Source organism: Aquarana catesbeiana, linkage group LG01 (genome assembly GCF_042186555.1).
Source record: "Aquarana catesbeiana isolate 2022-GZ linkage group LG01, ASM4218655v1, whole genome shotgun sequence".
NCBI classification, from domain to species: domain Eukaryota; kingdom Metazoa; phylum Chordata; class Amphibia; order Anura; family Ranidae; genus Aquarana; species Aquarana catesbeiana.
In genome coordinates, this window is record NC_133324.1 from 901,084,799 (window position 1) to 901,096,416 (window position 11,618).

Consider the following 11,618-nt stretch of genomic DNA (forward strand, 5'->3'; position numbering starts at 1 on the left):
TGCGTGGGGCTAACGCTCTATGCACTCTATCCATTTCAAGCCTGTCAATAGGGGTTCCAGGTAATAATAATTGAAAGTGCGCCGTGATATTAGCCTGCAGATCTAGAACAGATTCAGGGATTCCCCTGATTCGCAGATTCGATCGACAATCTCTGTTCTCTTGGTCCTCTAAACGAGTCTGTAATGTAAGGTTTTCCTCTTTTTAGTAGCATCATCTCAGTCATGTAGTTCTGTGTAAAATTATCAATTTCATCAACCCTCAGTTCTAAGTCAGCTGTTCTCTGACCTAGTTCTCTAATTTCTTTAGTCAGTTTGTCAGTTATATGATCAGAAGTCTGTTTGAGGGCTTTCTGAAGCATATATTCAAATTTTTGGAAAATGTCAGACTGTGTAGCAGCTTGTAATTCACAGAATTTATTATCAGGCTCAGACTCACCATTATCAGCCTGTGTCTTTTGAATGTGAGGTAAAGATTTTTTAGTGTATTCACTGCTGTGCTGTGAGGAAGAGGATGCCGCCGCCATTCCAGCTGCCAGCCTGTGTGCCGTTTCCTTCGTTTTACCTGTTTTAATTTTCGTTTTAGGAGGTCTCAAGACCATTGTCAGTGAAGCTGACAGTATTAGGTAGGTTTTTCTGTCGTTTTGAGTTATTTGCTGGTGCACTGGGACCTGTAGTCCTCTGATGAAAACTCCCGAGGAGCGGAGCTCTAAGGTAACATTACCTTCACCTCAGGCTGCCGCCAATGCGCCTTTTTTTATATTATTTTTTTAGCATAGACCCTAGAGAATAAAATGGCAATCGGTGCAATATGTTATGTTGCACTATATTTGCGTATTGATCTTTCAAATGCAATATTTTTTTCGAAAAAAAATACACTTTAACCACTTCAGCCCCGGAAGATTTTACCCCCTTCCTGACCAGAGCACTTTTTGCGATTCAGCACTGACAATTGTGCGGCCGTGCGACGTTACACCAAAACAAAATTGATGTCCTTTTTTCCCCACAAATAGAGCTTTCTTTTGGTGGTATTTGATCACCTCTGCGTTTTTTTATTTTTTGCGCTATAAACAAAAAAAGAGCGACAATTAAAAAAAAAAAAAAGCAATATTTTTTACTTTTTGCTATAATAAATATCCCCCAAAAGTATATATAAAAAAAAAAAAACATTTTTTTTCCTCAGTTTAGGCCGATATGTATTATTCTACATATTTTTGGTAAAAAAAAATTGATTGGTTTATTGCAAAAAGTTATAGCATCTACACAATAGGGGATAGATTTATGGCATTTTTATTATTTAAATTTTTTTTTATTAGTAATGGCGGCGGTCTGCGATTTTTAAATCGTGACTTTATGGCGGACACATCGGACACTTTTGACACTATTTTGGGACCATTGTCATTTATACAGCGATCTGTGCTATAAAAATGCACTAATTTACTGTATAAATGACACTGGCAGGGAAGGGGTTAACACTAGGGGGTGATGAAGGGGTTAAGTGTGTCCTAGGGAGTAATTCTAACTGGGGGGGCTACCACTGACATGACAGCAATCACTGCTCCCAATGATGTCATGTCACTAGGCAGAACGGAAAAATGCCTTGTTTACATAGGAATGTCCCCATTCTGCCTCTGTCACGATCGCGTGACACCGGCGGATATCGAGTCCACGGTCACGCTGTATGCGGCGGGCGCGCGCCCACTAGCACCGCAAATTAAAGGGGACGTACAGATACACCCATTTGCCCACCGCTGCCATTGTGCCAACGTGTACCGGCGCGTGGCGGTCCGTAAGTGGTTAAGCTATGAGATGGGTGTTCAGTGTGTCCCTGTACCTTTTTAAGGAGGGGTGAGCTCCTTCCAGGCCAGTGTCCTCACTTATTCATTAAAATGCATGTGCTCCCATTGTGGAGACCTAGAAGTCAGTGTTGGGGACTACAGAAAACAGGATGCCTTGACAAGGTCTGTAGCTTTGTATTTGCAAATGTGTGCAGACTAAACCCCTGTTCTTAACGCATATTGTTAGGTCAATTCGGTTGGTCTCTGGCAGGTTGGTAGGTTTGAGCTTGAAAATCTTGTATTTGTTTGACATATGTCGCCCTTCCAGTGCTCCTTGCTGCAATAGACCAGTTATAGGTGGGGGCAGTGGCCACTTGTTTGTATGTTTTATTTTTTCTAAAATCAACTTTATTTGTTCCAGCACACAGAGGGGCCCATTCATACCAGAGTGGTTTGTTGCTGTGCGCTTAACGCGTTAATGTGCATTGCGTTTTAAGGTGGCCTATTCATTTGATTGGGCTGCCCAATGCTCTACAACAGACCTAAAATAATGCCTGTTGCATTTTTAGTAACACAGCAAACCACAATATACAGTCAGGTCCATAAATATTGGGACATCAACACAATTCTAATCTTTTTGGCTCTATACACCACCACAATGGATTTGAAATGAAACGAACGAACAAGTCTGCTTTAACTGCAGACTTTCAGCTTTAATTTGAGGGTATTTACATCCAAATCAGGTGAACGGTGTAGAAATTACAACAGTTTGTACATGTGCATCCCACTTTTTAAGGGACCAAAAGTAATGGGACAATTGGCTGCTCCATGGCCAGGTGTGTTATCCCCTCATTATTCCATTTACAAGGAGCAGATAAAAGGTCCAGAGTTCATTTCAAGTGTGCTATTTGCATTTGGAATCTGTTGCTGTCAACTCTCAATATGAGATCCAAAGAGCTGTCACTATCAGTGAAGCAAGCCATCATTAGGCTGAAAAAACAAAACAAACCCATCAGAGAGATAGCAAAAACATTAGGTGTGGCCAAATCAACTGTTCGGAACATCCTTAAAAAGAAAGAATGCATCGGTGAGCTCAGCAACATCAAAAGACCCGTAAGACCACGGAAAACAACTGTGGTGGATGACCGAAGAATTCTTTCCCTGATGAAGAAAACACCCTTCACAACAGTTAGCCGGATCAAGAACATTCTCCAGGAGGTAGGTGTATGTGTGTCAAAGTCAACAATCAAGAGAAGACTTCACCAGAGTGAAAACAGAGGGTTCACCACAAGATGTAAACCATTGGTGAGTCTCAATAACAGGAAGGCCAGATTAGTTTGCCAAACAACAGCTAAAAAGCCTTCACAGTTCTGGAACAACATCCTATGGACAGATGAGACCAAGATCAGCTTGTACCAGAGTGATGGGAAGAGAAGAGTATGGAGAAGGAAAGGAAATGCTCGTGATCCAAAGCAAGTTCTCTTGTATTTATTGATGATGTGACTGCTGGCAAAAGCAGCAGGATGAATTCTGAAGTGTTTCGGGCAATATTATCTGCTCATATTCAGCAAAATGCTTCAGAACTTATTGGACGGCTTCACAGTGCAGATGGACAATGACCCGAAGTATGCTCTGAATGCAACCAAAGAGTTTTTTAAGGGAAAGAAGTGGAATGTTATGCAATGGCCAAGTCAGTCACCTGACCTGAATCTGATTGAGCATGCATTTCACTTTCTGAAGACAAAACTGAAGGGAAAATGCCCCAAGAACAAGCAGGAACTGAAGACAGTTGCAGTAGAGGCCTGGCAGAGCATCACCAAGGATGAAACCCAGTGTCTGGTGATGTCTATGCGTTCCAGACTTCAGGCTGTAATTGACCGCAAAGGATTTGCAACCAAGTATTAAGTGAAAGTTTGATGGATTATGGTTAATCTGTCCCATTACTTTTGGTCCCTTAAAAAGTAGGAGGCACATATACAAACTATTGTAATTCCTACACAGTTCACCTGATTTGGATGTAAATACCCTCAAATTAAAGCTGAAGTTTGCAGTTAAAGTACATCTTGTTTGTTTCATTTCAAATCCATTGTGGTGGTGTATAGAGCCAAAAAGATTAGAATTGTGTTGGTGTCCCAATATTTATGGACCTGACTGTAGATGCTGTTTACGTAACTTTTGAAGTGTCTTTGCTGTAAACATCCCAGCTGTGGGTATATTCTCTTCAAAGTCCATCGCCTCCCAATTTAATCCACATTTTATAATGATGCCATACACCACTATTTCCAAAGAACTAAAATATGTTTTTTTTGTTCCAGCACACAGAGTACATTTCACACAGTTGCTCTTTGGTGGCATTTAATTGTAATAGACCCAAGATTAAGGCTGCAGCATTCACACCTGAGCGTTTTAAACTCGTGCGTTTTTGCCACATTTTTTACCGCGATTATGTACAGGTCACCAATGTAAAAGGCAGAAAAATACCCATAATCTGCCCAAAGAAGCTCATGTTTTTTTTTGAGCTTAGGGCGTTTTTCAGGCATTTTGCTTTAGGTGAGAAAACGCTTAGATGTGAACGGGTGCCATTGAAATTATTGGGATTTTGTTGGGCGATTTTCAAGCGTTTTTTTTTTTTTTTCAGGCGTTTTACAAGCGTTTTATGAACTGAAAACGCTCAGGTGTGAATGCAGCCTTAGTCATATCTGTCTATGACCCAGGGTTCTAAGGATTTGGACAGTACTTTGTAGATGTGCCTGATACATGATGTGTGGCTTACACTCTGTGCCAGGGCAAGGTCCTCTGACACCTAAGGTGAAGGTGCCAAAGACAGCTTGCATATACAAAAACAGGCAATGCTTATATCAGGATCCTGTGAAGAAGCTGAGAAACCGGTCCTCAGGCTGGCAGTGTCTCCACTAGCACTGGATACGAAGATTCAAAGGGATAAACAGCCAGCAACTTGGTATCATCCAACTGCAGAAATATTTATTGGTTACAGGGTAAATACAGCATAAATACACTTATGTGTTTCGGCCATGAGGCCTTAGTCCTAACCAGCTACACTGTGCAGGACATGGCAGGGAAATGTGGAGAAGAAGCATTTCTTTGCCTTAGCTCAGCCTGGCTTACACCGAACACAAAAGCATGGAAGTGCGACATCAACTAACAAAGAGAGATTGTAAATGTAGGCACTCCTTCACCTCCTGTGCCATTGTTTTGTAATTGGCTTGTCTGAAAGTTTTGATCTTGTACTTTTTATTTGTTGCAAAATCTGTTGATGATTTATAAATCATTCATGGTAACAATTAGGCCCTCTAGGCTGGCAGAGAACTGGTACTCATTTAATGCACTTGTAGTAATAAACCGCTCCCATGCTAATCAGATTGTAAGCCAGCTCCTGTATAACTGCTATTCTCCCCAGCATGCCTCAGTTTTTGTTTTTTGTTTTTCTAGCGCCCTAGGAGGGTTGGATGCCATTTTTTTAAGCTCTGTTGAAGAGTCTCTTTTTTGCTAGCCTTCTGTGCTTTATAGACATTTTTCTTCCATGACTTTGCTGACACTTGAGCCACTATTTATAAAGCAGCTATCTGGATTGGTGTTTCCTCAATTTAGCTTTGGATGCCTTACCTGCTGGATTTGGGCTTGCAAGGCTAGCCTGGAATGTGTGACCTTGTGGCACTTTGCAGACTAGAGTGTACTGTGTTAGCTACAGAGCACTTTTGAGGTCCAGAGCCATGGCACAGCCCCAGGTGTGACCCTGCCTCTGAAGACGCACTTTGTAAGGCCATTCTAGCTGAAGCATCAGGAGCTACATCACTGTGTGCACTGTTGAGCATCTTTTTGAATTTCTTGACACCTCTGGTTCTACTGTGGCAAGGGGTTAAGTTTGAAGGGGTGTTTACTTGGTATCCTCAGAAGCACTCAGTACCTATAATCTGGAACATGGGACCCTTATTGTTATAGGGTCAGCTTTATCAACATCCTTTTCAACTCTGCTAGATGCTGTATAAGATTACCCCATTTCTACAGGAACCTCCATTGCTCACTTTGGACTTCTTACTGATAAGCTACTGAAGCATTCTGCCTGTGGAGGCTCTAAACTCCCCAGCTTCATCCCCTGCAGACTCCTTCTCTCCCTCCTGAGCCCTCAAATCAAACTACATCTGTTACACCATCTGACCACTGGGACTGTGGTAACCATCTCTAAATCATTTTCAGAGTCTCAACAGTCTGTCGCTGAAGAGAGGCAACATAGTCTCCTGTCCTGTTGTTAACTAGATTTACAGGGATTTGTTTCAAACATTGTTGATGCAGTGCATATCAACCTGCATCTAGAGGATCAGCCTACTTGTTCCAGGCTTTGGGTGCCACCAGAGACTCTGTAGGAACGCTTGAGTGTGTAGAGCCAAAACAATAAGTTGGTTTAATTATACCGTTACTGTTTCTTCTGCCAGTAGTGAATTGTTTCCTTGTTTCTTTTTTATTTCTCTGGATTAATAAGTCTTTAAGAGCCGGTTCACACTGGGACGACTTGTCAGGTGACTTAGCCGCCTGCCAAGTCGCGTCCCGTTCTGTACAATGAATAGGAGCGCACAAGTCGCTCCGACTTAGAAAAAGGTTCCTGTACGACTTTGGGGGCGACTTGAGGTGACTTGCATTGACCTCTATATAGAAGTCGTTTTGCAAGTTGCCGCTGCTGTCATGTCCAGGTCGCCTGAGGCAGTCGTGCTGCAAGTCGTGCTGCCTCAGTGTGAACCGGCTCTAAGAGTCTTTCCAAAGAGCTAAAGAAACTAAATGTGTCTTGTTACATAAATGAAACTGAAAATCCTGTTCGGATTAGATGGGAAATCCCAGGAATGTGGTCAGCCATTGTTGTTGCACTAATTATAGGTTAATAAAAGGCAGCTTCAGACAATTCATTGTGATTGTATTGACTGAAAGGTCGTCTATCAAGATACACTAAGAGCTTCAGCTTCAATGAATGGTAAATCTGGCAAGATAGGGTGAGCACAGTTGGGCTGTCTGGATGAGAGCTCCTGAGAGCCCTTTAGTTGTATTAACCCCTGCCGCTGTGGAAGATTACAGTGGCGGCATTGGGCGTGAAAGATTTCTCCTAAAAGAAGCAGCAGCACAAGGGGCACTACATACAAACTAGGGTTGTACCGATACTATCATTTACTGGCTCCTTCCTTTTCTGAATGCACAGAGTCAGTGATCACTGACTAAATGTGTCTTGTTACTTAAATGAAACTGAAAATCCTATCCAGATTAGATGAGAAATCCCAGGAATGTGGTCAGCCATTGTTGTTGCACTAATTATAGGTTAATAAAAGGCAGCTTCAGGCAATTCATTGTGCTTGCATTGATTGAAAGGTCATCTATCAAGATACAAAATGCTGCTATTCCTTGTGGCTCATACTGTTTGATTTTGGGGGCAGATAAGGCCTAAAGCCTGGTACACACTATATGAGTTTTTTTCTGTCCCCCCGCCAGAACACTCCGATCAGCGCTCTCAGCCATTGGCTGCTGGTTTTCCAGCATGCTCGTCCGTCCACCGGCCAAACATCCGGACTTCTGTCAGACTGGCTGCCATACACACAGACCGAATGTCAGTTTTAATTGCATTCGGCCCCATGTGGGGCTTAGGTTTCGCCAAACTCAAATATAAAAATCAGGGGCACTTAGTATGATGTGTCCCTTGTGCTGATTCTTCTTTTTTAGGAGAAATCTTCCTATGTCCTACTCCACCCCCCACCCCGTAATCTACGAGTGCGGCATGGGGGTTAATACAACTAAAAGGCTGCCAGGAGCTCTCATCAAGAGAGGTCAACTATGCCAGCCCTTTCCTGCCAGATCCACAATTGGTAGAAACAGGGTTGTCTTAAATATTGATTGGACCCTGGGCAAAAATTTTCTTGGGGCCCCCCCTCCATGCAGTTTTGCTCTCCACCTGCTCTGAGACATGCAATAAATAGCAGCTAGACTCAAAATCTGTTTACTAAATCAGAACAGGCAGCGATTGGTTGCCAGAGGTTATTGTGTATCATTACGGCTCACTGACTGGTTGCTAGAGGTTACAGCACACATTACGGCTCACTGATTAGTTGCTAGAGGTTACAGCACATGATGTCTGCTTGTTGATTGGTTGCTAGAGATCACTGTACATCAATACTGCTTACTGGTTGCTAGAGGTTACTGCACATCATCTCCTCACTGCCTGCACACCATGGACTGTGGAGGTGAGGGGGCCCATTAATAGACAGAAAACTCCTAGGACTCCGGGGATCAGTGGCAGTGTTGGGAGGGGGGGGGGGGGGGGGAGTGTGATTAATGGCAATGCTGATTTTTTTTTTTTTTACCACCATGAATGAATGGTAAATCTGGCAAGAAAGGGTGAGCATAGTCGGGCTGTTTGGATGAGAGCTCCTGAGAGCCCTTTAGTTGTATTAACCCCTGTCGCTGTGGAAGATTACAGTGGCGGCATTGGGCGTGGAAGATTTTTCCTAAAAGAATCAGCAGCACAAAGGGCACTTCATACAAACTAGAGTTGTACCGATACTATCATTTACTGGCTCCTTCCTTTTCTGCATGCACAGTCAGTGAACACTGACCCTGTCCATTCATAACTGAGCATCGTAACCTGTGCTTATGATTCTTCAGTTTATGAATGGAGACGAGCCGCTGTCCCTTGTTCATTCATCTCCAGTGCAGCTGAGGCTGCAGAGAAAGGGACTGGGGAATCTGTCATCAGTTCCTCTTCTCTGTCTCAAAGGGGAGATATCGGGGTTCTGTTTAGACCCCTGATATCTCGCCAAAGCCCCCCCAACAGGGCTGATAAATAATAAAAAGAAATAAATATTTAAAAGTTAAATTGTAAATAAAAAACTGACAGTCCACGCCTCATCAGTGCTGCATATTCGTGCCACTGTCACATGACATTAAAAAATGGATCGGTAATCAGTATCGGCGAGTACTTGGGGAAAAAAAGTATCGGTACTTGTACTCAGTCTTAATAAAGTGGTATCGGTGCAACCCTAATACTAACCCTCATTCACTTGTAACCTTTAGGATCCAGAATATTTCCATGGCCGGGAGCCCACAGGTGCTGCATACAGCGACAGCCATCAGCCTGTACTAATGAATGACAGGCTGTCAGGCATTGTGGCTGTACACCTGTAACCACACATCTGATTTGTTGCATGTATACAAGGACAGATAGGTGGCCCTGGTTGTGGACTGGTCATGTCCAGGGCCACTCATCTGTTCCTGCACATGTGTAAGCATTCAGATGTATGGGTTAAAAGTGTGTAGTTGTGTGTGTGACTGCCTAAGCTCCCCCATAGAGACTTTATAGTTAGTGTGCGGTGCCACTCTAGGACAGGAAGTGTCTTTCTGGAAAGATCACCAGCTCAAAATAAGGAGGAAAAAAGCCTCCAAAAAAAAAAAAACCAACAGAGCGTAGGGACTGGTAAGCTGCAATAGATTACATATTTGTTTTGGGGTTTAGATACACTTTGAGGCACATTTACACCACAACACCGCTGTGTTAGACAACCCATTCAGAGTTAAAAGGTTGCAACACCTCGGGACATGGAAAAAGTAGGAGTTGCTGCATATACAATGGGTGTAGAAAAGAATCACCCCCCTTTTAAAATAATCAGATTTTTTTTTGCTTTGCAGCCTAAAATGAAGACGCACCATTTTTTTGTTTTAACCAGCTGTATTTACTTAGTGCAACCTATAATATCCAAATGAAAGATATAACACCAAGATACCTGCCAGCATCTACAAACTATGGTGTATATATACTGGAATTTTTTTTTATATACTAGCAATGGCAGCGATCAGCGACTTACAGTGGGAGTGTGGTGGGAAATCTGACACTAACTGACACTTTCTGGGGACTAACTGCCACTGACCTCTCCAGTGACACGAATACGGTGATCAGTGCTAATAATATACACTGACACTGGCTGGGAAGCGGTTAACCGCTCAGGGTAATCAAGGGGTTAAATGTGTGCCTAACTATGTGTAATGTGTGCTGATTTTTTTTTTTTTTTCTACAGATCGATTTGTTTCTTTTCCCTGCTTTGCAGGGAAAAGAAACAAAGTGATTGTTCTCTGTGTTTGTCAACACAGGGCTCTCGCCTGTAATTCAACACAGCCAATCAGTAGATCCCTGCCATGAATCATGGACCAGGATCTTCTGACAGACTCCCGCTGTGTCAAATCAGTGGCAAGGGGGGGCTGAAACCTGGAAACAGGCTGTGACGTACGTTGTGGTGCCTGTGGGAGCCGCCCCGCTGTAGTATATGCAGCTGGTTCAAGTGAGTGCGTTTTGTCCTTTTTTTTTTTTTTTCCCCCAATTAAACTAAAGACACCACAGGATACATGCTATTAGGCAGAAAAGCCTTTTTTTGTGTCCCTCTCTGATTTAGTTTCGCTTTGTTATTGGGTATCTTTGAATTCTGAGTGCAGTGTTACAGCACAAAGTTGGGAAAATAACTTGTACATGTTTTATTTTCTAACAGGTGCGAAGGATGATCTGCGCTCCCCATCTGCATGTCTCGTAGTAGGAAAAGTGGTGAAAGGCGGAACTGGATTGTTTGACCTTAAGCAGCCAATGAAGTGAAGCTGCAGGCTCGTTGCCAGAGGAGTAACAGACGGTGCCTTATACATCCTGCCAAGACCCAAGCAGCTGTTCTGTCTCAATAGACATTTTCATTACAGACTCCCTTGGCTGCTGGAGAGTTGAGGGCAGCCTCTGGGGTCAGCGGGATCTGGCTTTTCCTCACTTCTGTGTTTATGACAGACCCCAAGGTCACCACTTACACCTTGGAGACTTGGCCATGAGAAGTAACGTTTGGCAGAGAATTATATTCTCCGGTCTGACGTCTTGTAAATGTTTACACATGGAAAACTTGCTTTATAATAAAGTCTGCTCTCTGGGACTGTGCTGCTTTGTGCTTCAGATCTGGAGACTTGCTTGGTAATTTGAATGAGAACAAGTCCTGTTTAAGACTTCTCCCACGATGGGCAGCACAGTGCCTGTGGGTAGTCTTTCTGCCTACCCTGTTTCCCTGAAAATAAGACCTAGCGTGATTGTCGGTGATGGCTGCAATATAAGCCCTACCCCCCAAATAAGCCCTACCCTGTTTCTCCGAAAATAAGCCCTACCTTGAAAAGAAGACCTACAAGTACTTTAACTAGGGCTTATTTGGGGGTAGGGCTTATATTGCAGCCGTCACCGACAATCACGCTAGGTCTTATTTTCGGGGTAACAGGGTAGCAGCACTAGGGTCATCAGTTTGAATCCCAACCATGGCACTACCTGCCTGGAGTTTGCATTTTCTCCCTGTGCCTGCTGGGGTTTCCTCCGGGTACTCCGGTTTCCTCCCACACTCCAAAGACATGCCGGTAGGTTAATAGGCTCCTGTCTATATTGGCCTTAGTATGTTTCTGTATGAATGTGAGCTGGGGACCTTAGATTGTAAGCTCCTTGAGGGCAGGAACTGATGTAAATGTACAATACATGTGTGTAAAGCACTGCGTAAATTGTCGGCGCTATATAAATAACTATTTTACTAAATAAATAAATGGAAATAATCAAGTTTATTTACCTTCTTAGTAGAGGGCCCATAATGGTGTGTGGACTTTGATTCTGTAAGTCTGCATTTTTGGCCTGCACTGTGGCTGCATGGCACTTTTGCCTATCGGCACTAGGGTCCCTGGTTTGAATCCCAGTCAGGACACTACCTGCATGGAGTATGCATGTTTTCCTTGTGCTTGCATGGGCTTTCTCCAGGTACTCCGGTTTTCCACGTACAAACCACAGACATGCTGGTG

General features: G+C 43.3%; 1 protein-coding gene across 1 annotated transcript in view; it reads left to right on the forward strand.

The window, feature by feature from the left end:
• POLR1A (RNA polymerase I subunit A) overlaps positions 1 to 11,378 on the forward strand; it is a 228,670-nt gene extending 217,292 nt beyond the window's left edge. The window contains exon 34 of the mRNA XM_073610963.1: positions 10,304 to 11,378. Within this exon, the coding sequence (XP_073467064.1) occupies positions 10,304 to 10,404 (101 nt within the window). The 3' untranslated portion in view covers positions 10,405 to 11,378. The remainder of the gene's footprint in view (positions 1 to 10,303) is intronic.
• Positions 11,379 to 11,618: the final 240 nt, after the last annotated feature.